This window comes from Monodelphis domestica, chromosome 4 (assembly GCF_027887165.1).
Source record: "Monodelphis domestica isolate mMonDom1 chromosome 4, mMonDom1.pri, whole genome shotgun sequence".
Lineage (NCBI taxonomy): Eukaryota > Metazoa > Chordata > Mammalia > Didelphimorphia > Didelphidae > Monodelphis > Monodelphis domestica.
In genome coordinates, this window is record NC_077230.1 from 3,448,672 (window position 1) to 3,476,229 (window position 27,558).

The 27,558-nt window shown below is 38.8% G+C and overlaps 1 protein-coding gene across 7 annotated transcripts in view; it reads left to right on the forward strand.

Moving 5' to 3' along the window:
* Positions 1-27,558, forward strand: part of LCA5L (lebercilin LCA5 like) — a 72,761-nt gene that overhangs the window by 13,955 nt on the left and 31,248 nt on the right. For 5 of the 7 annotated variants that reach the window (XR_008918270.1, XM_007493080.3, XM_007493081.3 and 2 more), the window contains 3 exons: positions 3,951-4,090; positions 5,015-5,355; positions 21,166-21,677. Coding sequence is in view for 6 of the 7 variants with exons in the window: in XM_007493080.3 (XP_007493142.1) it covers positions 5,025-5,355; positions 21,166-21,677 (843 nt within the window). In the remaining variant the exon portion in view is untranslated. Of the gene's footprint in view, positions 1-1,298; positions 1,508-3,950; positions 4,091-5,014; positions 5,356-21,165; positions 21,678-27,558 lie in introns of all 7 variants that reach the window. The other 2 variants (XM_007493078.3, XM_007493082.3) reach the window with 2 other exon arrangements.

Here is a 27,558-nt window from a genome sequence, read left to right on the forward strand (position 1 = left end):
ATTTTTTATTTTAATAGCAAATTTCCACTTCAGTTTTCAAAAGTTCTGTTATCCATATTATCTTCCTCCTCCTTTCTTCCCCCCTCCCAGAGCTGACAAGCAATTCAATCTGGGTTACACATGTATTATCACACAAAACATATGTCCATACTTTTCATTTTTGTAAGCAAATAATCTTATAGAACCAGAACCCCAAAACATATACCTGAATAAACAAGTGGTAAATCATCTGTTTTCATCTGCATTTCTATTCCAACAGCTCTTTCTCTGAAGTGGACAGCATTCTTTTCATAAGTCCTCAGGATGTCCTAGATCATTGTGTGGCTGTTAGTAGTAAAAACCTATTACATTTGAGCACTCCACAATATTGCAGTTATTGTGTATAATGTTCTCCTGGTTATGCTTATTTCATTCTGCATTAGTTGATGTAGGTCTTTCCAGCTCTTTCTGAAATTGTCCTGTTCATTATTCCTTACAGCTCAATAGTATTCCATCACCATCATATACCAGAATTTATTCAACCATTCCCCAATTGAGGGACCTCCCTTTAGTTTCCAATTCTTTGCCACTACAAAAAGAGCATTTATAAATATTTTTGTGCCAACAGGACCTTTCCCACGTTTTCTTATCTCTTTGAGATACAGGCCTGATAGTGATATTCTTTAATAGCCCTTTGAGCATAATTCCAATCCCTGCAGAATGCTTAAATCAGTTCATAACACCAGTAATGCATTAGTGTCCCAATTTTGCCACATCCCCTCCAACATTTATCATTTTCCTTTACTGTAACATTGGCCAATTTGATAGATGTAAAGTGGTACCTCAGAGTTTTTTTAATTTGCATTTCTCCAATCTAGAGGAATTTAGAACATTTTTTCATATGATTACTGATAGCTTTAATTTCTTCATCTGAAAACTCCTTTGACCATTTATCAATTGGGGAATAACTTGGATTTCTCTAAACTTGACTTAGTTCTTTATATGTTTAAGAAATGAGAACTTTACAAAAGAAATTTGTTATAATTTTTTTCTTAATTGGTTATTTCCCTTCTAATCTTGGTTGCATTGGTTTCATTTATAAAACCCTTTTTAATTTAATATAGTAAAAATTATTCATTTTATATCTTGTAATGTTCTCTATCTCTTGTTTGGTCATAAATTCTTCCCTTCTCCACATATCTAACAGGTAAACTATTCTTTGTTCCCCTAATAATATATATCATTAATAATATATATTAATAATAATATCATTCTTTATGTTTAAATCATATACCCATTTTGACCTTATCTTGGTATAGGGCAGCGATGGTGAGCCTATGGCACAAGTGTCAAAGATGGCATGCAGAGCACTCTCTGTTGACACAACTCCACCCCTCCATCCCTACTAGAAAGGCAGAGGGACTTGGATGGAGCTGCTCCCCTCCTCCTCTCCATTGCACCTGATGACATCTTTTCACATCACCCCTCTGCCCAGCAGCCCAATGGGAGGGCTTCCTCCTTCCCCTGTGTGAGTTAAGAGAGAGGGGCACACCTGGCACTCAGTGGGGGAGGGGACTAGGTATGAAATCTCTGGGGGGGGGGGGTGGCCCAGCACTCCCTCTCTAAAAGGTTCACCATCACTGATATAGGGTGTGAGATATTAATCTAAGCCTAATTTTTGCCATATTGTTTTCCAATTTTCCCAGCAGGGTTTGTCAAATAGTAAGTCCTCATCCCATCACATTAACTTTAAAAGACTAACAAGCTCAGAACTCTCAGAGATGGAATTCAAACCTATGTCTTGCTTGATTGCAAGTTCAGTGCTCAGCATACCACAATGCCTCCTGTTCATCAAAATGTGGAGACATCCATTAACTATATTATTTCTAGAAATAGTTAACATTTAATGGTTTCTTTTGGCTTCCCACACTTCACAGACTAATAATGTAAACATTAATATTTGTGTATGCATTGTAGGAAAGGGTAAACTCAAAATCCCTTTAGGCTTTATCTAAACAGGAATATTTCATTGATTATATTATTTTAATTTGTTATAACCTTAATTAGCTTTGTTTAGGAGTCAGAGTTATTCAAGTTTTACTTTTTAGAAGACACATTATAAAGTAAAGAAGGCATTAAGGAGTTTTCCTATACCTCCATAACAATGTATAAAGAAATTTCTTTGAGAGGATTATAAGGTCTTTTAGCTGTATTTATATATTAAAAAGAAAAAACCCAGAAATATGGCTGGGCTGGTTATGGAGGCACATAATCCCTGAGATGATCAAGTATTTATGAAGCAGTTACTATGCCAAGTACCTGGCTAAGACTGGTAAGGCAAAGACCAAAGCAAAAGAGCTTACATTCTACAGATCAAATACAAGTAGGTTTAGATTAGCCATTTGTTCTTGGTAGAGAGAAGGCTGTCACAATAAATTCCTCTCGAGCTGAGTGTCAAGGGAAACAGGGATTCCAGGACATAAAGGTAAGGAGAGAGAGGATTCTAGGCAAGGAAGAAGGTCAAAGCAAAGACATGGAAATGGGAAATGGTGCATCATGTATGAGCAGTACTTGACTGGCTAGACCATAGGAAGCATGGAAGGAAAAAGTGTATAGGGAAATTAGAAATACTGTTTTAAAAAAAAAACCTTTAAATGCCAAACAGAGGAGTTTATATCTGAATTAAAAGATAACAGAATTGGAAATAAGAATAATTTTAGAATAGTGGTGTCAGATGTGAGAGATGGGGGTCTGACCAGAGGCAAATGAGACAGAGAGTTGAATAATGCAGCAAGGCTTTATTGTGGGAAAGGGTGGGAGGTGGGAAAAGGAAGGGAGAGCAAGGGGGCAGCTGCAACCTGCAGATGGCTAGGAGTCCCCACCTGGGTGGAGAAGGGGACAATATTTTATAGAGTGGTGGTCTGGGATGAGGTAACCTGTGTTTCCTCTAACTGATCAAAGTTGGGGTACTTGTGTCCAGTTGATTGGCTAACCCTAAGGGGATTGGGAACCTTGGACTCTAGGGGGTGGGAAGTTCTCAGGCCTGATGGGTCAATGATGCAGGGAGGCCATTTGTCTAGGCCTGACAGCAAAGTCCTGATGTTCTGCCAGGCTTTACTGGGGCTTTGTCTCATAGTTCAGACAGGTGCTGGGGTGAGGGAGGGCTGGTGGTCTCGTCAGGGATTGGGGAAAAGGGGGTCTTTGATTCCAGGGTCTATCAAGAGATAATGGAATTTACTGGTTGGGGGGATATAATTTTTAAACCTGTGGTTTAGGAAAATCACTTTGACAGATGTGGAAGATGCTTTGGGTTGGTAAGAGAAGAGGCAGGAAGATCAGTGCCAGATTCCAACCAATAAGTGTTTGAAGTCCTGATCTAGAGCAGGATGTGAATGGAGAGTCAGGAGCCAGGGATGAGAGAAACGTTGTAGAAGTAGTTCTAATAAGGCTGGGGAGTGGATTGGATATGTGGAGTGAGTGAATTGGTTATATGCGAATGATACTCAGGTTGTGAGATGATGACTAGAAAAGTGGTGGTCCTTCCAAAGTAATAAGGAAGTACAGAAAATTGGTTTTAAAAAAAGAGTTCTGTTTGGACGTGTTGATTCTTTAAATGTCTGTGGAATATAGAATTTGAAATGTATAGTTGATAATTGATATTTTGGTCCTAGGAGAGAGATTAAGTTTGAACATAAAGATCTGGGAGTCATCTGCTTAATGATGTCAATAACTGAGATAATTTAGAAAGAAAAGAGGCTGAGCCTTGGGAGGCAATCAGAGCCAATAGGTGAGTCATAGATAATTCAGAAAACTGAAAAGCGGAAATCCGACAGGTAGAAGAAAAATGGAAGTGAGGACATTTCATGAAAACTCGGAGAGGAGAGTCCAGAGGAAGAATGAACACCAGTGTCAAATGCTGCAGTAAGATCATGAGTTTTCTTGCCTAACTGCCTTTCTTGTTGTTCTTCCAGATTGCTTCTTCTATGTTCACTTGGTATGTAGAATTCACATTCCTTGTAGTAGGCCTACCCAAAACAGAAGAGACCAGTTTTCTAAATATATATACTTGGTGAAGCAAAAGTCGTTTTGTTGCAATACAAGATATCTCCAGGTAAAAATCGACTTTTAACTATAGTTTAAAATAAGTGTATCGCTTTGTTTGGGGCAAAACCAAATGTTGCTAATACTATCTTGTGTATCATCTTTCCCTTTTATTACAGATAATTAAATGTTGAATGTACACTAAAGTCAGCCTATAATTCTTTGAGGTCTTGCTGTAAATGAAGTTCTTCTGATAACTATTAGAAATTAAACAGTCTAAATGAACTTATATCATATCAGATGTCCATTGCAGATTGGTTATAGTAAGGTTCCAACACATGGATCTAAAAAATCATCCATTTAGATAGTGTTTTGTGTATAGATTTTTTTTTAGAGAACCAATTATTAAACATTTTTCAGATGAGGAAACTGAGGCCCATACAGGTTAGGAATTTCCCCAAAGCCAAACAGGCACTAAATTGAAGATCTAGAATTCAGTCTCATGTCCAGTGATTACAAAGCCAGTCATGGCTAAATATTACTCAGTGGCTATTTTCTGCAACAAGAATAAATTCGTTCATTGTTTTCATTTACACTTTTGCTCTTAAAGCTCATTATTTTACCTTGACATCAGAATTAGCACATGAATATATTTGAAATCTCAGAAATACATCTGAATTTTGCATTGTTTCTAAGTCACTGAGCTCAGTAAATTTTCATTTTTTTATTTCTCTCACCTAGACAAAAGAGCTCTCCTACTTCTATCATTAGCCTTAAAAATGGAGCACTGTTCATACATTTTATGAGTGACAATAAAACAAATTTGAACCTTGTTTTCTGAGAAGGTAGAATAAAATGTTACTGCATGGTGTCGCTTTTCCTCCAAATTGTCTCAGTATTATGGAGGAAGTAAGTGTTTTTAAAAGGTAAAGCTATAGCGATGCATAGGCTTACTTTCTGTCTAAAAAGGACCAAATATCTTTACTTCTACCAGGTTACTTACTATGTCTTTGACCAATGCAACAAAAACAAAAGTAGATGACCCTTACCTTCAGGCAGTATTGGAAGATGGTGGTAAGCCAGCAGCATGTAATGGAAACCTCGGCACTGGTGACTTTTCCAGGGTCAGTAACAACAGTACTGGAAGCATTGATTATAGCAAAACTCAAGGTTCAAGCAGAAACTTTAGTTCTCAGTGTGATTATTCAGAAGATTTTATCTCTGAAAATTCTGGAACAGCTGGTAATGGCAGTTGTTTAGAACTGTTTGAGGCAAAAGTAGTAAAGAAGGAAGAGAAGAAAAAGAAAAATGTCTGTAAAGTCTCCCAACTTAAAGGTAAGAAGATCAGACTAATAGACTGTAATAAAATAGCTTGCATTTCTACCATTGTGGTATATTGAGTGCTTTCATGTTTGGTTTGTAATAAATAATATAATAGGTGCCAATTTTGTGCTGGGCACTGTGCCTTTTTTCGGAGGAAGGGAATGGTGGTTGGCTATGTGCTACAGTTGATAACAGAAACTCATATGTAACGATTTCTTATTTTGGTGCTTTGTGCTCTAATATATTTTTCCATCTCCTAACAGTAGTGTAAATCAGCATTATATGCACTCGCTACGGCCCCCCTCCAAACTTTTTAGGAGGTAGAGAATAAAGTAGTAGACTATGATTCTGTCCTGAAGTATTAGCAGAAAGTGTTAGAGTGAAAAAGTCACATCCTAATCCCTTTGCTTTATCCTACTGAATCGGTTAGTTATGTAAGTCCATTTTTAGTTAGCAGATGGCTCTGCTGCCTTTATATTTTTATAAAACTCAGAATTCTCGGGCACCTTTCCAACCCTTTTGGCTGAACAACCAAATATCGAACCTTCACCAAAACATAAAAACCTTTCTTAGACCATTAAGATCATCTTAAAGTCTGGTGCAGTAGATATATTGCTGAATATTTAATTTTTGAAACTCAACTAACCAAAAAATGAGATCCTTTTATGGATGAAAAAGGGTGAGAAATATATTCAACCTATTATTATTCGAGTAGGAAATTATCTTTTTACTACAGAAAGCTAGTTTTCTGTCATTGTTATTAACAAGAGCAGTAGTAGAGGAGAACAAAAAAGAACTACAGTGATTTATGACTGCTTACTGTCTCGACAAATGTCTTACCCTATTGGGAGTTAACCCCCTCTCCAGGACCACCCAGAACCACCCTATCCTGTACCACTGTTTGATCCCTTTATCCTTCCCATAAAAGGATTCTTCTTCCTTCCTACTCTTCCAAGAAACTTCAATCATCTTTCACAATCCTTTTCCATAATTTACTTCCCTCCCTGTTGCCATTATAGCCTGAAGAGTCCCCACTCCCTGCTGTGGGAGATAAGAAGAGAACCCTCTAAACTTACTAATAAAAATACATGGCAGTTGTGTGGGCGCCTGGAACTCGCAACGATCTTTCACAAAAAAATCCATGTCATAAATAGTGCTTAGGTTCCGTAATAGCAGGGTTTAGCTATATTATAGATCAAATGTGGCATTCTTTTTCCTAGGAAAGTGTAAGTTCCCAGAGGACAAGGACTGTTTTTTATTTCTGTCTGTATCTCCAGAGCCAAGCACAATGCCTTGCATGTGGTATATATGTGTTAATACATGGTTTTTTAAATCAAGTTGGACTTTTGGGGCAGTGAAACCAAATTGACAAGATTGAGCCTAAAAAACAGACAAAATCATGGCAGTCTCCTTTTGTAAAGAGGTGCCTTTTATATAGTTTTATATATAGTTCAATAAACATAGTAGAAAATAAAGAGAAAAATTAGATGGAGAGAGAAAGGAAGAGAAGGCAAGGAAATAAAGGAGAAAGGAAGGCAGGGAAAGAAAAATGGAAGAACAGAAAGAGAAGGAAATGTTAAAGGAGGTAAAGAGGAAAAGAAAGAAAAGTTTTTAAATAGGTTATTTGGCATTTGGAACTTTTTCCTATAGATGTTACCAGTAGACATATTTGTTCCACTAGTCTTCTAACAGCTTTCTTTCTACTTTTTCCTTTGTTTTCATTTTCGGAGACTATTTGTAAGGACTTGATTGGGCAACCTAATCCACCTGTTGAGGGTAAGCATAGGTTGAGTCTTTGTTTTGGGTGTGGAAAGTAGGTGCCCATTGGCATCTAGCTGAAAAAGAATGAAGAGAGGGCCTTAAACCTCAATAGCTGGGAATTAATTCATTGGCTCTGGCTGGCGTGGATCAGAGTCACCCATTTGTGGGGGGGTATATAGTTTGTGTTTTAAAAATGAGTTGTATTGGCATGTTTTGTCTTTAGGTCACAGTTATTTAAAGTGTCCGATAATATATATTCTTTTAGAAGTCTACTGTCTTTTTCATTGGATAGGAAGTGGATTTTATTATCTCTTCTCACTGACTTTCATTGATTTTTCTGACGCTTAACGTCATTTTATTGATATATTTTGGATCAGTAACATATGATACAAATATCATTGTTAATGAGAAAACATTTCAGAAATGGACCAGCAAGATAGCATTTTATGCAAATTTCTCTAACACCAAAACGGTATCACCAGGAATTATGCACCCCTGAACTGTCCTGGTCATGTGAACTGCTCCTGGGCTTTCTCAGTAGACTCCCTCGATACCCCCCTGACAAAGTAACAATGGAAGACTGAGTCATTGCATTCAGCATCCCCACCCCAAAGAACTCCAAGCCCCTCTCTGAGCAAATACAAATAAGCTTCCAGGCTAGAGTCACCCATCGGTGCTGTGGCCCGTAAGAAGTCATTATAACGGGCTTCTTTTTGGTTCTGAGCCCAAGAGAGCAAAGCACAGAACCGAAAGCAGAGATTTTGTTCCCGAGACCCTACAGACAGTGTCTTTAGGGGTGAACTAATGCCAGTTATTATGCAGTCTCAGGGATAGTCGTCCTATAGAAGCCGCAGGGCAGCCGCCCCAGGCTCCAGACATAGAGAGGAGGCAGCTGTAGCCTGATTGGACTGTCACGTCCGGTCTAAGGAAGGAGAACCAAACAGAAGAAGGAGGAAATGAACATGTATGAATATCTCTTCTGTGCTGGGCACCGTCTTCTTTCATGTGATCCCCACAGCAGTCCTTGGGGATGGATCTCGGGTGATCCCTAGTTTATCACCGAGGAGACGAAGCAGCCACGCAGCTAATGATATCTGAGGCTGAATGTGAACTTGTCAGCTTCACTTCAAGCTGGGCCCTCTGCTCTGCCATTTAGCTGGACGAGGTCTGTCAAGACTTCTGAGAGCCAAGCTTTGGGTTCCTGGGAAAGATTCATTCACTGTAGAGAAGAGGATCCCCCAGAGGCCCCGAAGCTGGAGAAATGGCAAAGCACTAAGTCACACTATAGATGAGAAAGGGGCTTTCGCTACCCCAATTTTGTTTTCTTTGGCTCAGAATCTTGAGCTTAGAACCAGGTGGAGGCCTGTATGGGTTCTAGGGGTCCAGTGACTCACTGGAATATTGAGAGAACCATTTTTCTAGCAAGCTCATTTGTTTCCATTTTGAGGAAAGTACAAGCACGTTGACACTCATGCTCATATACACATACTCATATTGATGCATGTAGATGGATAATATAGACACGTAATATATATTATATGTAAAGGCACAGACATAGAGCAACTAGATGTCCTAACGGATCAAGTCCTGGGCTTGGAGTCAGGAAGACTTATCTTCTCAAGTTCAAATCTGACCTCAGACACTTATTAACTGTGTGAGCTGGAGCAAATCCCTTCATCGTGTTTGCCTCAGTTTCCTCATCTGTAAAATTAACTGGAGAAGGAAATGGCAAGCGACCTCTGTGCCTATGCCTAGAAAACTCCAAATGGGTCACAATGGAAAATAGCTAAAATAGAAAATACATGCCTATGCCTTTTATTAACACACACGCAGGTGTCTCATGTTGCACTCCAAGACTTTCAAGAGGTAGCGATCCGATTTTATCATTAGTCCTCTGCAATCGTGGTTGATCATTTTGCTGATCAGAGTTCATAAAATTTTCAAAGCTCTTTGTCTCTGCAATATCACTGTCACTAAACACATTGTTCTCTTGAGTCCATTCACTTCACTCTGCATCAATGAACACACATCTTCCCAAGTTCCTCTGAAACCATCCCCATCATAATTTTATAATAGCATAATTGCATTTCAATACATCCCTAACCATAACACCTTCAGGTATTACCCAACTGACAAGCACCCCTTGAGAGCAATTCTTCTCCACTTCAAAAAGGATATGAGCTAACATGACAGCAAAGGGAAGTAATGAATGCTGGAGGGGATGTGGCAAAGTTGGACATTAATGCATTGCTGGTGGAGTTGTGAATTGATCCAACCATTCTGGAGGGCAATTTGGAACTATGCCCAAAGGGAGCTAAAAGATTATCTGCCCTTTGATCCAGCCATAGCACTGCTGGGTTTGTACCCCAAAGAGACAATAAGGAAAAAGACTTGTACAAAAATGTTCATAACTGCGCTCTTTGTGGTGGCAAAAAATTATTTTTTCAATGAGATATTTTTAATTATCTTCTACTTTTAAATCTTTCCACTGATTTAGTATTTCTTGTTGTTTTGCCTTCTATTTGGTTCATTCTAAGAGAGTTTGTTGTTTAAAGTTTTGTACCTCTTGTGCCTTGCTGTTAATTCTCTTTCTAATTCTTTCTTCCATAACTCTCATTTCTTTTAAAATGTATTTCTTTAGTGCTTTCATTTCATTTATAAAACCATTTAAAACTCTTGTTTTGTTTTTTTACAAGAATTTAAATCAAATTTTTGTTCAAGCTGTGTTTTGCTCTGAGATTTTGGAGTCATTCTATGCTTCTGGGTTGTTTTTGTTGTTATGGGCCTACCTATAAACATAATAACTTTTTATTATGGGATTCCTTTTTTGTTTGCTCATTTTCCCAGCATACTTCCTGTCTTCAGACTATATGTTAAGGCTGAACTTTGCATACTTCTAGAAGTGGGGCTGGACTGGTTCTATTATAGCTTTCATGAGGAATACCTCAATGTTGTATCCTTCCAGAATTTCTGATAGCTCAAATTACGGAATCAAGTTAGCTTTCAGTGTTCCCAAAGTAATCCAATACAGGGCAAAAATCTGATCACTCTACCCCTGTTCCCTGCAGATGTCTGACCTAGATTTGGGTTCAAGCAGCAGTAGACTGCCACTGGCCTTGGAGACTCTTAGCCATCCTGGAAATTCTTTTGGTTCAGTGACATAATTACAGGCTTCCCTTTGATATGGAAATCCTGCTGTTTGTTTTTTTTCCTGTTAGTTTCTGAATGAAATAGAAGTTGCAACTGAAACTCATTTCTTAGGGTCTGAGCCGCACTGCTTCTTCTGGTTTGGGAATTTCCTTCTTCCTCACCATTCTTTTCCCCAAATTGCTCCTCCTGGGCTCAGGTCCTTTCCTCAATCTGTCCTATATTTGTAACCGGGGCTGGGAGATGCATCACAAAGTTGCCAACTGGTCCCTGTTCCTGCATAAAGTGCCCTGACTTGAGTCTGGGACCTCCTCTTGCCCTGGTATACAGCTCCTCATCTCCTGGCCAGACAGCAGGACTTGGGCAGGAAGAGTGACTCTGGCCCGTTTTATAGATCTGTCTGGGAGGACTTCACTCTGCTTCTTTCTGCTCCTCCACTGTCAGGACTGTACTTCGCACAGGCACTGTTTGTGGACTGTTTATTGTTTCGTTGTAGACATGCGTATTCCAGCATTATGGATGTGTTATAGAGCCCCCATGTGAAAACTGGAGGCCGGCGTTCCCGTATCTTTGGAGAAGAGAGAAACCGTTCTTTGGTTCAGAAAGGAAACTGGATCAAGATGAAAGGAGTTTAAGTTGTCTCACCTGGAGGCTGTCCCTGAACGATTGGCCCTGCAAGGCTCGGTGTAGTCAGAGGACAGACATGCTCTGCTGTTCTCGTCAGCCTAAAGCCTGTTTGTCAGTTAAAAAGCATTGATTTAGGTCTGATCAATGACACATGTAAAACCCAGTGGAACTGAGTGTTGGCAAAGGGAGCAGGGTGGGAGGACAGGAGGGAAAGAGCAGGAGTCACGTAACCATGCAACGCTTTTCCTAATTAATCAATGAAATACAACTTAAAAAAACAAAAATAAAGAACTGAATGAATAAGCATTTATGAAGCACTTTGTCAGCTGCAAATGAGCCACCATCAGGGTTAAAAGTAGTTTCCAAGAATACACTGTAAAACAAGGATCAAAGATACCTGCTGTTAGTGCCAGTGAGTGAAGGCTTTGCCCAGCTATCTTCCTTCTTTTCTCATAGAGACACCCCCAGATGGATGATCTCTGTAGTCCCTGCTAACCTGAGTCACGGGCTTGCTCTCAGTAGGCTTCAACCTCTTCCACTAATCCAAGGGATGGGAGGTGCTGGGCTGCCAGTACAGAGCTTTCTGGTCGTCATAGATCAAACGCCTGGGGCTTTTGGTGTCTCCTAGCTTGTCTCTTGCTCTGCCAGAACCTGGGGGTCCCCTGGCTGTCAGATTCTGTGTGCTGCTCAGAGCCAGGCCATGTGGGGAAGCAGCCCCTCCAGAGGAGAAACCAATTCTGAAACATCCTCAGAGAGCTCACATTCTTTTATGAATCCTGATGTCGACACGTAAACAGACATGAAACATAAACGAGGCAATTCCAAGGAAGGAGAAGGTGCTTCCCCGGAAGGTTGTACTTGAGCCAAGTCTGGAAGGAGACCAGACTTTCTAAGAAACAAAGGTGAAGAGTGAATGTCGATCGGCCAAGCATTGAAAGAAAATACGCCGAGACCTGGAGCTAGGAGGAAGCTGCAGGCGGGCCAGCTTGAGTGAGTAGACAGGATCCTGATACGTTTAAGTCTGGAAAGGTAGATTGGGAAGGGCTTGATGTGGCCGAGAATATGTTTTATTAGAAGACGAATAAACCAAATAGGCATTTTAAAAACAGAAAAGCAACAAATATGCAAACCTAAAATAAGCACAAAAAGAGGAAATATAAACAATTAGAGCAAAAATAGATGCATTGGAAACAAGAAAATGTCTTAGAAATGATAAAGTAAAGACTAGTTCTTTGAAAACACTAATAAAGGGGCAACTGGGTAGCTCAGTGGATGGAGATCCAGGCCTTCAAATCTGGCCTCAGACACTTCCCGACTGTGTGACCCTGGGCAAGTCACTTAACTCCCATTGCCTAGCCCTTACCACTCTTCTGCCTTGGAGCCAATACACAGTATTGATTCCAAGATGGAAGGTGAGGGTTTAAAAAAAAAACCCCACTAATAAGGATGACAAAACTTTAGCTAATCTGATTTTTTTCAAGAAGGGAACAAAATCAAGATAAAATAGCAAACGAGAAAAGTGTAAAACCCAAAACAAAACCAGAAGAAATAAAAAGAATAATCGGAATACATATCTATAGATATCTATACAAAATCTGGAACACAAAAGAAATAGAGGGAAATGTTAAAAAATGTAAAATTACCAAATTATCAGAAGATCAAATAAAGATCTGAAGTAACAGTCTCTGAAAAGGAAACCAAATTATCTATAAAGGAACTGCCAAAGAAATTCCTAGACCTCATGGATTCAGAGAATCCTATCAAACTTTTAAAGAACAACTAGTACCCATACTTCACAAATAATTCTTAAAAAATGAGATAGAAAGCACACTACCAGAATTCTTTCTGAGGCAAATAAAGTTGTACTTACCTAAACATGGTAAGAATAAAATAGAAAAGGAAAACTACAGGTCAGTATCATCAATGCAAAGATTTTTAAGTCCTGTGAAACAAACTCCCACAATTTATCCAAGTACTCATTCATTATGACTAAGTTAGATTTACATCAGCCATTCAAAAATCATTCAACAATCAACATAATAACATTAAAAATCTAAATATCCTCTGGGAGGAGGGAGGGAAAGAAAATAAATCATGTAAACATGGACAAATATTTAAAAATTAAAATAAAGAAAATTGAAATATCCAAAACCACATAATTATCTCAATAGCTACAGAAAAAGCCTTTGGCAAAGTATAATACACTCTTATCTTTAAAAAAATGTGTATGAGTGTATGTATGTATATATATGAAACTATAAACTCAAACCTTATTTAATATTTAATATTATAAAAAGCAAGCATCATATGCAGTAGTGATATGCTTGAATCTCCCTCAGTAAATACAGAACTAAAGCAAGGATGTCTATTCTCCTCACAGTTATTTTATATAGTTCTGGAAATTCTAGCAATAAGACAAGAAAAAGAAAATAAAGACATGGAGGTAAGCAAAACTACCCTATTTGCTGCTGATTTGATGATATGTTTGAAAAATCCTAAGGAATTAGGAATTGGAAAATTATGATAATAGGTAGAAACAAAGGAAGAATGATCCAGTATCACTTCATTGAAGATTATGTAGCCAGATGATAATATATAAGAAGACTGGAAAGGTAGAAGGGGGTATTTGTAGTTTTGATGGCAATAGGAAGCCACTGGAATTTATTATGTAGAGGAGTAACATGATCCAAACTCTGCTTTAGGAAAACTTTCTGGGTTGAATAGGGAATGGATTGAAATGAGGAGAGACTCGAGGCAGATAGACCCAGCAGCAGATTATCGTAAAAATCAGTGTGGACTAGTGAAGACCTGCAGTCGGCAGTCGAATGGTGGCAGTATCAGAAGAGAGAAAGGGGAATATTTGAGAGAGAATGCAAAGATGAAATGCTCAGACCTTGACAACAGCTTGAACATGACAGTGAGAAATAGAGAGAAATCCAGGATGACCCTATGCTGTGAGCCTGAGGGCCTGGGATGATGGTGTTGCCCTCTACAGTAACAGGGAATATAAGAAGGGAAGGAAGATTTAGAGGGAAAGATGACGGGTTCTGTTTGAATATGTGGAGTTTAAGATGTCTACTGGATATCCCGTTTGAGATTTCTGAAAGGAATTTTGAGATGGAAGGTTGAAGGTCAGCAAAGAGACTGGGGCAAGATAAGTCGATTTGAGAATCATCAGCAAAGAAATGGTAATTAAATCCAGAGGAGCTGAAGAAATTAGCCAGTGATGTAGTATAAAAGGAGAAGACCCAGGGACAGAACCCTGAAGGACTTGCACAGATGGGAGCCAGGATCTGAAGGGATGAACTCAGCAAAGTAGAGAGAGATCAGATAGACAGGTGGAAAACCAGGAGAGAGTGATGTCCTAAAAACTTGGAGAGGAGAGTGGATATGGGAAGCGAGTGATCAACAGAGTCAAAGGCTGCAGAAAAGTCCAGGAGAATGCCCATTACATATAGCAACTAAGAGAGTGTTAGTGACTTTGGAAAGAGTATTTGAAGTGGAATGATGCGGTTGGAAGCCAGTCTGTAAAGTGAGAGAAGAAGATATGGAGTTCACAGTGAATTCCAATTTTTAAAATCTAAAATATAAGCCTAGGCTCTTTGCTGAGAGAATTGGGGGAAGGGAAAGCATAGAAGTTTGAAGAGGGGTGAAGAAAACAGTTTAGAAGAGCCACTGTGATGAAGGAAGTTTAGTAGCAATGAGTGCCCAGGAAAAATTATAAATGTGTAGTGGACCCTCTCAGAAGTCCCTTGATTTTCTCCACTTTAATTCAGCAGCATGTGTAGGTGTGAAGGCTGAGTGTATTTGAATGCTATGAAAGGGCTAAGAAGTCAAGATGGGAAGAGGAGGAAAAAGTGGCTAATGTAGGGGAAATGGCCTGGAAGAGAACCAAATGGTCAAGGGATTGGAAATTATGGTGAGGGTGAAGATTAGGGTTATATAAAAGAAAGTACAGGAAGAGGTGGAAAGCCAATAGATTACAGTGGGATGAGATTTCTTGAACATGGAGGTGGTACATTTGTGGGTGATGGAAAGATAAAGGGTATAAGGAAGCATCTTTACGTGTACGTGAGGTAGTGGGGGAAATAGCTCACGGGAAGTGGGTAAGTTTAGGAATGGAGTGGTTAAAGTATTTGAGGGAGAATGATTGAGTATGCAAGTTGAAGTCCCCTAGTGGGAGCTTGTAGGGCAGGAGTTGAGGAATTAAGAAAAATTATGAGCCACATATGGAGTTAATTGAGGAAGGAAGGAAAATGGCCTGGGAGTCTATAGATGTCAACTACCAGGACTTTGATTGGCTGGTAGATATGAAAAGAATGACCCTCAAGGGAAGATAGCTTACTGAATGAATGAAGAAGGAAGAGAATCTGGAAGGAGCCATAGGAAACAAGAATATGTCAACCTCCTGACCTTGCCAGATGAGAATGAGTGAAGGTACAGCCAGTATGGGAAAGGGAGGCTGAGTCATCAGGGAAATGCCACGGTTTAATAGGAACTAGTAGATGGAAAGAGTGGGACAGGATTAGATTTAAGAGGAAGGGAAATTTGTTACCTATAAAATAGACATTCCAAAGGTTATAATGGAAAGGCTGAGTAAAAGTAGTATGAAACTTTGGGAAAAGAAGATTAAAGAGGGTTTGATGAAGTAGAAAACATAAATTACCTAGGAAAAATCTCCCTATTTGTAAAAACTAGAAAAACGGAAAAGCAGTTTGGCAGAATTTTGGCTTAGATGTGATATCTTACACCATTTTCCACAATATGTTCTAAATTAGATTGCTGCTGTTCAGGTGTTCAGTTGGGTACAATTCTTCATGACCTCATGGACCACAGTCAGCAATGGAGTTTTATTAGCAAAGATACTGGGATAGTTTGCCATTTTCTTCTCTATTGGATTCATTGGATCCTTTTCCAATCAGAAGGAATCAGAAGATAAGTGACTTGCCCAGGTTTACACAGCTAGGAAGTATCTGAGACCAAATTTGAACTCAGATCTTCCTTACTATAGATCCAACATTCTATCCACTGGAACACCTCCTAAATGGATTTGTGACCTTAATATTAAAGATCATACTATTTTAAAAATCAGAAGAGAAGCAAACCACATACCTATGGCAGGTATGATTAGGAAATGTATTCTTAACTAAATAAGAGATAGAGCAATTAAAAGGATAAACTAGATTACTGATTATTTGAAACTCAAAAGCTTCTGCACAGACACCATTAAGACCCTCTAGGATAAGAAGGGAAGTAGTCTAATGAGAAAAAATATCTTTGTATTAAGTTTCTCTAATAAAGGCTTAGTACCTACGACATCTATAAACAATTAACAAATAGATACACATATATGTATATGGTATATGTATGACTAAATCAATTCCCTAGTAGATCAGTTGCTTAACAAAAATTAAGCACCTACTATGTGCTAAGCACTATACTTCAAAGGACTTATAATTTAATGGGGGAGACAATATGCAAACAAATATATACAAAGCAAGCTATGCATAGGCTAAGTAGAAAATTTGAGAACTAAAGGAAACCAGAGAAACCAGTGGTTGGAGTAGAGGAGGGAAAGCATTCTAGGTGTGGAGGACAGCCTGAGAGAATGCACAGAGCCAAGACCTGCCAGTCTGAGAAGTTTAGATTTTGTCCTACAAGTAGTAAGGAGGTGCTGAAGGTCTTCTTGGAGGTGCAGCCAGAGGACCAGTGTCCCTGAACTTAAAGTACGTTTAGGGAGTAAGGGACGAGAAGACTGGATACTTGGTCAGGTGACATGAAGAAAACGTCTCCCAGTAAGAAGTTCAATAGATTCAAAATCACAGGAATGTAGAATATCCAGGGAATTTGTGAAAAACCACGAAGGAAGATGACTTCGCTATATCAGATTTAAAACCAGATTATAAAACAGCACCTATCCATCAGAACAATCAGGTACTGGATAAGAAATAGGTCAGAGGATCGATGAACTAGATTAGACACTCAGTACACAATGGCAAATGACCACAACAACCTATGTTTGACAAACCCAAAGAAGAACTCCCTGTTGGGCAAAAACTGCTAGGAAAACTAGACAACAGTATTGCAGAAATTAAGTGTAGACCAACACCTCACACCAATATACCAAGATAAAGTCAGTCGATACATGGTTTAGAAATAAAGGTTGATGCTCTAAACAAATTAGGGGAGCACAAAATGATCCATCAGCCTGATAGATGAGGAAGAATTAAGCTCAAAACAAGATGAACTGAATATTAAAGCATACTATTCTTTCCTTTAAGCAACATGCATCTTCTTTCATATAATGAACAAGGAAATATGCATTCTATGAAGATGTATGTACAACCTATGTCATGTTACCTGCTTTCTTCAGGAGGGGTGGGAGAGAACATGGACAGCAGAATGTCAGAAAATGAGTAGTGAAAAGTTGTATTGAATAAAAATAAAAATTTATTGTTAAAAAAACCACATGAATGAATGAATGGTGAAAAACAAGAGAAATGCAAGTCAAAATAACTGTAAATTCACAAAGAAGATTTGAAAAATAGCAATGGTGATGTTGGAAGGGTTTGGAATCTTTTTATTTTTAATGTTCATTTTATTTTATTTTATTTTCCTTTTAAACATTTTATTTGGTCATTTTTAAACATTATTCATTGGGGGAAAAAAAGGATCATTTTCTTTTACTCCCCCACCCTCCCACCACCCCTCCCATAGCCGACGTGCGATTCCACTCGGTATCACGTGTCCTTGATCCAAACCCATTTCCATGTTGTTGGTATTTGCATAAGGGTGTTCATTTAGAATCTCTCCTCAGTCATGTCCCCTCAACCCCTGTAGTCAAGCAGTTGCTTTTCCTTGGTGTCTTTACTCCCACAGTTTGTCCTCTGCTTGTGGGTAGTGTTTTTTCTCCTATATCCCTGCAGATTGTTCAGGGATATTGCACTGCCACTAATGGAGAAGTCCATTACGTTCAATTGTACCACAGTGTGTCAGTCTCTGTGTACAATGTTGTCCTGGTTCTGCTCCTCTCACTCTGCATCACTTCCTGGAGGTTGTTCCAGTCTCCATGGAATTCCTCCACTTTATTATTCCTTTGAGCACAATAGTATTCCATCACCAACAGATACCGCAATGTGTTCAGCCATTCCCCAATTGAAGGGCATCCCTTCATTTTCCAATTTTTTGCCACCACAAAGAGTGCAGCTATGAATATTGTTGTACAAGTCTTTTTCCTTATTATCTCTTTGGGGTACAAACACAGCTGGATCTTTTAGTCTTTTAGCTCTCTTTGGGCATAGTTCCAAATTGCCCTCCAGAATGGTTGGATCAATTAACAATTCCACCAGCAGTGCATTCATGTTCCCCCCTTGCCACATCCCCTCCAGCATTCATTACTATCCATTGCTGTCATGTTAGCCAATCTGCTAGATGTGAGGTGATACCTCAGAATTGTTTTGATTTGCATTTCTCTGATTATAAGAGATTTAGAACACTTTTTTCATGTGCTTATTAATAGTTTTGATTTCTTTAACTGAAAACTACCTATTCATATCCCTAGCCCATTTATCAATTGGAGAATGGCTTGATTTTTTGTACAATTGATTTAGCTCTTTGTAAATTTGAGTAATTAGACCTTTATCAGAGGTTTTTGTTATAAAGATTGTTTCCCAATTTGTTGCTTCCCTTCTGATTTTAGTTACATTGATTTTGTTTGTACAAAAACTTTTTAATTTGATGAAATCAAAATTACTGATTTTACATTTTGTGACTCTTTCTAAGTCTTGCTTGGTTTTAAAGTCTTTCCCTTCCCAAAGGTCTGGCATGTATACTATTCTGTGTTCACCTAATTTACTTAGAGTTTCCTTCTTTATGTTCAGGTCATTCACCCATTCTGAGTTTATCTTGGTGTAGGGTGTGAGGTATTGATCCAAACCTAATCTCTCCCACACTGTCTTCCAATTTTCCCACCAGTTTTTATCAAATAGTGGATTTTTTCCCCAATTTTTCCCAATTTCCCAATTTTTTCTTTGGGTTTGTCATAGACTGTCTTGCTGAGGTCACTTACCCCAAATCTATTCCACTGATCCAGAAGTTCATGGACTCTAGACCTGACATCAAGTCTGAAGTCAAGGAGGCTGAAGCAAACAAACAAAAAAAAAAATCTCAATCCCAACATGAAAAACTTAAGGTGCCAAGGACACTCAAATCACAAACTCAAAGAAGAGGATGACTCTAAAATGCCTACAAACAAAGCAAAAGAGAAAATATAGCTTGGACACAAACTCAACCCAGATTCCCAGAGGACGTGGAGCAAGAGATTTTTTTTAATTTTTAATACTTTTTATAAGTGAAATGAAAGTACTTGAGTTAAAAATAGGAAAATAAATTAGAGCTTTGGAAGAAAGAATTGGAAAGAGAATTAATAGCTTTAGCAGAAGAGGTACAAAATCTTGCCCAAGCAACAGACTTCTCAAAAAACAGAATGAACTGAAGTTAATGACTCCATAAGACAATAAAAACTGTTAAAATAAATTCAAAAGACTTAAAAATAGAAGAAAACATACAGTATAAAAACAGAATGAGGGTAAAAATTTCATTATAGACTCTATGAATATCATTTTCTAAAACAAGAGCCTAAACACCTATTTCAAAAAATCATGAAAGAAAACTGCTTGTGTCTTTTACGACTATAGGGCAGAGTCAAAATAGAATCCAACAGTCACTTTTTGAAAGAAGCCCCCACATAATATAAACTCCCAGGAATGTCATGGCCAAATGCAGTTAAAAAAAGTCAAATTCAAAAGTTGTTTTTAATGAGCCGTCAGAAAGAATTGAAGTACTAAGAAGACACAGTCAGAATCACATTATCAGCCACCACTGCGGGGGTCCAGAGAGCTTAGAATGCTGGAATGGCTCTTGTCCTTATTCAGAGGACCAAAGTGACGTGACTACTTCAGGCTCGATGTACAGCGTGTCTGATTGGGAAGTTCTTAGCATAGGTTAGGCACAAATTGCCCATGTGGGAGTTTGGGAAGTTCCATGCTGGTGTCTCCCCTGTCTCACAATCAATACTCGGAGAGACCTCAAGACTGTGTCTCTGTCTCATATGAGTTCTTCGTAAAATAGTCTTTTAGGAGAAGGTCTGTTTGCCTTTGGAACAACGTGGCCAGCCCACTAGCGTGGTGTTCTGTGCAGTACAGTCTGGACGCTTGGCCGTCCGCTCGAGAAAGGACCTCAATTTCCAGGCGATCTTCAGGATGTTCCTAACGCAGCTCAAATGGAAGGAGTTCAGTCTCCTGTCATGGAGTTGACAGACAGCCTGCGTTTCACCGGCCTTCAGCAGTGAGGTCAGTACGGTGACTCGGTAGGCAGCAATTCTCTCCCTCCCTCTCCGGAGCCTCCCGGACACGGAGCTGGTTCTGGCCACTCCTGCATCAAATCCATCATCTATGTGTGCATCCCCAAGAGCTGGGCTGCCGGGGAAGCGGGTTGATCCGCCCCCTCCAGCACCCTCCCGGCAGCCTCCAGCATCCTGCCGCTGCTGCCGTGGATGGTTCCACGTAGGGATGGCGCAGTGCGACGTCACCGAGACCATTGCAGAGAGACAGTGTAGGAACGACCATCATCGTGAACTATAGAAAGCCCCGTAAATACTGCTTATGCTGAATACGATATCTGCGTCCCCTCTGAGTTCTGTCGTCACCACGTGGCAGGGCCCGGCGCGTGTGGGTTAGGGCGGTCTGTTCCCCGGGCCACCCAGGTGGAAGAAGCAGGCATTGTGGAACACTTAGAGCAGTCGAGGCCACCCACAGCGCCCCAGCTGTCACCACGTGCCCTGACGCTCAACTTCAGTAATAGAGAAGCCAACAACGCTGTCCAACTGCCTCTTATAAGCCCAAATGACTCGGATATGAACAGCAAAGATGCTGTGCTGGTTCTCTGAGTAAGGACGACAGCAGCTCTCCTACTGGGGTATTTGCAGACTTGCAGGCTCTGGTTTCCTCTGTTACACATAGCCACAACAGGAGGAATGGAAATGCTCCGATGTCGGGTTTTGACTTGACTCTGTGTCACTTGGGAAATCCCATAGAGCTGTGGATGACTTGGGATGATCACTAATGCATACATGGTTTTAGCTCCATATAGATGTTGCTATACATAATTTCTACCCGACCCCCATAACATGGGTAATGTTATACATTACCCATATAACATGGGGTAATGGCATACATTGATAGCATTGTGTTATATATTTTGTTAGTAATGGACTCATTTGTTTACTAGGATTCAAGGAAATTTCGCCTGAAAAACTTCAGAACTGGAATGCAGCTTTAACTTCTCAGATTAATATAATTACCCAAAGAAGAGATGCTATGGCTCATCGAATCATGTCAGCACGGCTTCATAAGATTAAAGAACTGAAAAATGAATTGGCGGATATCCATCGCAAGCTAGAAGCAACCGTCTTAGAAAACCAACTGCTGAAACGACTTCAATTCAGGCACTTGAAAGCTATAGGAAAATACGAAAATTCACAAAATAACTTACCCCAGCTTATGGCTAAACATCAGAGTGAAGTAAAAAACCTAAGGCAACTTCTTAGGAAATCTCAGGAGAAAGAAAGAAATGTGTCCAGGAAACTTAGAGAGACGGACAATGAGTTGTTAAAAACCAAAGATTCCTTGATAACACTGCAGAAACTTTCTGAAGACAAAAATCTTGCCGAGAGAGAAGAACTAACACAAAAATTGTCTTCCCTGACCACAAAAATGGAGGCCAATGACAAAAGAATACAGGTTTGCTTTTTAAATTATGACTTAAATTTTTTATATAAAGCAATAACTGTGATTTTTAAATCCATTTGTGTAAAATGTCATTTACATATTAATAGTAGTGGTACTTAACATTTTAGTAAAACCAAGGTACAAGTCCAGGGATTTTCAACGGGAGAGAAAAAAAAACTATAATGAGCCAGTGTAGGTATTAAAGAGAGAACATGGGATACTAATACTAATGATTAGATCCAATATCAAGAAGAGACAATAATTGGTATCGTGGGATAATTTGCATGAATTGATCATTTTGAAGCACTAACTAGGGAACTTATTTTCTTTCCATCTAGGATCACTGACCAACTTTAGTCAATGGCTATGCAATTAAAAAAATTAGTGGAATCTTTTTTAAATAATGAAAGTGTATTTTTAAATGAATAGTATACATAAAATTCTACCTAATAAATAAATCACACCAACATTTTCTATTTAGCTAAGAGCATATAAAAGGAGAAAGAGGGTTAAAGAGAAAGGGTTAAATTGAGAGAAGGAGAAAGGAGAAAGGCAAAGGTAAAATCCTTAATATATGCCTCTAAATCACAAGATGCACCTTCTCACCACTGCCATTATGAACAAAAAATTGCTTGAACTTTCTCTACCTCCTCCCATAGTGCCAGATAATAATGAAATTAAATTATGTAATTTTCTATTTTCATGCCTTCTAAAAACTGGGAAATGTTAAATTTTGTGTTTTGTAATAATTATATTTACCGACAAATTAACAAAATGTGACTAAGGTTTTTCCATTGGTCAAAATATAAAGACCAGAATACTGACTAGGTGATCTTCTTTCTTTAGTTTATCTTTTGTTCTGGCTCAAATTCTTTTGTAAAAGATCTCACAACAATGGTTAAGAGAGATGTATTTTACCAAATGGGTGTCAGCCTTAAAAAAGTCAACTATCAAAGTAGTGATAATAAAGATTGCAATCTTGTCCTCCCATAGCTCCATGCACCATGGTACTTTGATTTCCCAGTCTGGTTCAGAAAAAAAAAAAAATTACATAATCTTTTGGAAAGGACTGAAGGACAATAGCCTGGAAAAGATGCAATAATTAGAGGCTGCAGTGGCTGGGAAGCTCCCAGATGCAATTCAGAGTCATTTCAGCAATTATCTTTTTTTGAGCTCCTTGTTGAGTTTCTTTTGAGTTCCTTTCTAGGAAAGTCAATAAAATGATTATCTAAAAATGATATCGCAAGGAATAGAAGAAATTATGTATTTATTTGTGTGTGTTGTCAACCGGGGAAAAATACAGAATTACCAATGTGGACATCATGTCTTTATTGGGGCAAAGATATTAAAATAGAGAAAAAGAGGCAGAGCTATCACCCTGGGAATTATAACTTTGGGATAGCCATAGATCATAGTGCTAGGATTTCCACTGAACTACAAAAGTAGCGTGCTTAAATAATCAGTTGGTTTTTTTGTTTTTGTTTTTTATAAAGGAGAAGGGCAACAACCTGGTTACATAAATTAATTTATGCTTGGAAAAGATGGGGTAGCCATAGTCATAGAAGCTTGGGGGAAATGTACTATCTGAATGATGAATAAGAGCATTTGAAAATTTGATATATTTGGAAAACTTTTATCAAAATGGCAAAACAATTTGTTAAGATATATTGATATTTTCAAAATCATCCAGTATTAAATTTTTATTCCCTTCTCCATGAACTCCTCCTTAATCAGAGGGACATTTTGTTAACAAAGGGAGGTCTTTAAGAATTTATTTATCTTATAAAACTGTTTAATTATGAATTATGTAGTTTTCTGAAGTAGAATTATAATCTGGAGCTATATATGTATATATATATATGTATATATATATTGTCTAAGGTTTACAGCAATTGGTCACTTTTTCTAGAATTTTAAGAAAACTGTTGATATATTCTCTATCTATTTTTAAATTCCAAAATGCAGTTTATTCTTTGATTTATATAGTGAGTTGTGATTTAATTTTATAACTTTACTTTCAAATGGATTAATAGGATGGGTGAAATAAGTTTATGTATTAAACTGCTAAAAGATAGCAAGTTTGCTTTAGGTAAACTACTGAACATTCAGTGAGTTATGCTGTCTTCTAACCTAGTCCCCTGCAGGGAATGACTTCAGTCTTATTTTTTATAAGACTAATGAACTAAAACAATGAGCTTTGGGGGAAGATGAGGTTTAGCTATTGCTAACAATAATTATTAATCGAAGATTAACTTGGTTGCAATGTTTGTCACACCTAAAACTCTGTATAAAATGATCTCATATCAAGTAATTATATTTCATTGAAGAAACAATCATAATATTTATCATTATTATTTTTACACTGAATTCTTATTCCATAAAATTATAACCCAACCGGAAAACCCACTCCCCTGTTAATGAGACGACGACATGATTTAGTTTCAGTACCCAATCAAATATGGATTCATAATCACTAAGCAATATTTAAGTCTCAGTTTATTAAATTAGTTAAAGAGAACTGCACTGCCAAAAGTCACGCAAAAAGAAAGAAGGAGGAGATGGATGGGGCATGGGGGGGGGGGAGGAAATCCTATTTTATCATTGATATGGTAAGTCCCTGAGTGGGAGGCAAGGGGTTTCATGGAAACCAAAGACCTAGTGCAATATTTTTCAATTAACACAATATTATAAAGTAGGCAAAAATTCCTTATGAATGACATTAGTGGCCCTGCTGATTGCCAGATGCTTATCTGACTTTAGCTGCAACAAATTGCAGGTTTGATGGAAGAGGTTTAATGGTCAGAGATCACATCCTCTCTCCATATCAATACTGCCCAATGCCATGAATGATCACGTTGATGTTAGACCAGTACGGGATAAACTGAGGGGATATGACCCAACGCCTTGTTCTTCCTGTAAATAACAGAGAAACTTGATTTCTCCCCATGACATGATCACAGTGACTCCCCTCCCCCGGATCGCACATACAATATTCAACTAAAGGTAACTAGAGCTTCCGCCTTGGCTTTGGCAGTGCCTGCTCACTTTGAGGCTTCCCCAGTTCATTTTATCTAAGGATACAAAGTTCGAAAGGCTCTTCTTGGGTTTTCCCCATAATTTCCCTAATAAGGAGAAACTTCATTCGGGACATGCTTTAACCAAATCAGATCTAAGTTGTAGAACTGCTACTGTACATTTTTTTTGTTTACTTTGGAATGACTCATCCCAAAAGTGACCAATGAGAAAATATCTTACTAACAAATTGAGTCTCTAATTAATTTTTAATTTGTCGGTTTGAAAATGTTCGTTTTGCAACCTTTTCCCTTTAGTTGATCCAACCCTAAAGAAAAACGAGACACGGGACGGGGTTTCCAGGAGCCTTTACCGGCACTTGACACGAAACACTGATAAGATGGCACTTAGCCTTGAGTGTACTTCCAGGCTCCTCCTTTCCCCATCCGGAAAGAGGCTGCAGTTTAGTTCTAGGGCAGGGAGGGGCCAGTCATCTCTTCTCATCAACCCCCCCCCCCCCCCAGACCTCAACTACTTCCTGGTCAAAGGTGCAAAAATCCAGGCAAACAGCAAGATGCACACGCACACTCAGCGACAACTTCCCTTCCCGTCATTCGAACTACTGGTAAGAGGCAAGATCAGCTCCTTGTTGGCTGCAACTTTGTCAGCCTGCAGAAACAAACCGCCAGATTAGAAAGAATCCCTGGTGGGCCAGCACTGCTTGACTTCTCGTGGCCTCTCCCCAAACACGAGGGTCAGCGGCAGGAGAGGAAGAAAAGAGGGGTCCCTTTACGAGCTCACCTGCAGCATCTCAAGCCAAGTCTCCCTCCTGTCCTTTTGGCCATTCCTAAGGACATGGACACACGCACACCCGGGAGACAACATTTCCGGGCTGGGCTTGGAAACCGAAGCCCATTCTGGACCACTGTGTGAAGGTTCTGGGAAAATCTGCCTCCTTTCTTAGGAAGTGTGCTTGAGCCACGGCCCCAGAGGACCCCAGCCGACCCCAGCTTCTTCCGGGAACCTACTTCCCAAACACGCCCTTCATGAATGTTCTCTGTCTGTCTGTCAGTCTGTCTGTCTGTCTGTCTCACAGACACACACGACATTCATCACCCTGGAATTATCTATGGCCAATGAGAAGAAATTTAGACACGAGACGATCTGTTTAACGTAATGGCTGTGATGACTCATTTGTTAGGGACAAGAAACTTGTTTTTTACCCCACAGAGAAATCATCCCTTATGGACGACATCTGGGCCCCGTGTACTGGGGGACAAAAGGAAGAATCCAGAGTCCTTCTGTGCACCACCATACTGTGACTATTCCAGAGGCGGGTTTCTGGATGAAAATATCCCTTGTTGATCGGGCTGGCTCTTAACCACTCAATGAACAGGCTGCTGCACCGCTGGAGGACTAAAAGCAAGAAGTTCCTTCATGCTCCACAGCCAGAAGACCCTTATCGGTTAGCCAGTTTATTGGTGGGGAGGGCGGGGACATGAACAAATGAAATGTGAACATCGGTACCCTGAGTGGAATCTCTCTAAGCCAGGACTCTGGTACAAGAATTGATTGAGGCCGTTCTAATCCGTGACCTGACAGGAATCAATACAGTGTATACGAGTTCTGGGGCACCAAGATTCTAGTGGCTAGAACGTGGCCTCAGATACTTCTTAGCTGTGTGATCCTTAGCAAGACACTTAACCTCACTTGACTAGCCCTTACCTCTTTTTTACTTTGCAAGCAATACGTCATATTGATCCCAAGACAAAAAGTGAGGCCATCAATCCGTTCTCACAGAACTGTGAAAGAAAAAGTATCTTTCAGATGACAGGAGAAAAGTTCATGACCAACAAGAAATAAAAGACAATTATAAAAGAAAAAATAGATAATTCTGCTAAATAAAAATTTAAAAGCTTTTGCACACGTAAAAGCCAAGATTAAAAGGTAAACAACTAGAAAAAAAATCCATCAAAGCAAAACTAAAAATTCATAGCATAAGCAAGGAAATTGAATTTTGTTGAAAGGAATCATAGACAACGAACTAGTACCATTATTAAGTTTACATACTCCAAATGCCTTTGCATCAAAGTTCATTAAGAAAATTAACTGAATTACAAGAAGTAGTAGGAGACGTTAATGTTTTCATTTGGAACAAATCTTAAGAGAGAGAAGCAAAAAAGAAACCACAGAATTGAATGATTTGCTGGAGAAAATAGGACTAAATGACCATAAGAATTCATGACTAGCAAGGGACCGAATAGATCACAAAAGATGAAATGGATAATTTTGATTAGATAAAATTAATAAGGTTTTACATAAACAAATGTATACAGCTAAATTTATAAAGCAAAAATTAACTGGGGGAAATCTTTGTAGCAAATTTATAGCTTATATCTTATATCTCATTACGAAGACACATTAAATATATTATATAAATGAAGAAGAGTCATTCTCCCAATTGATAAATGATTTAAGAATCCCAATAGGGAGTTAGTTCTCAAAGGAAGCAATGTAGCCTTATTAAAAGGGTGTGGGGAAAAATGCTCCAAATCACTAGTAATCAAAGAAAAACAAATTAAAGCAATTCTTAACTGCCACCCATTCGAATGGCAAAGATGACAAAAAAGGAAGGTGATAAATGTTAGAGGGACTGTGGCAAAATAGGAACTTTGCTAGACCTGCAAGTGAATTTACCCATTCTGGAAAGCATGAAATTATTCACAAAAAGCTAACAAACGGTGTGCTCTTTGATCCAACTCTACTTACTCTGTAAGACTAAACACAAAAAGAGATCAAAGAAAAAAATGTTTGTGTATACAGAAATATTTCTAGTATCTCTTTTTGTGGTGGAAAGAGAAAACAACAGATTAATTAAGGG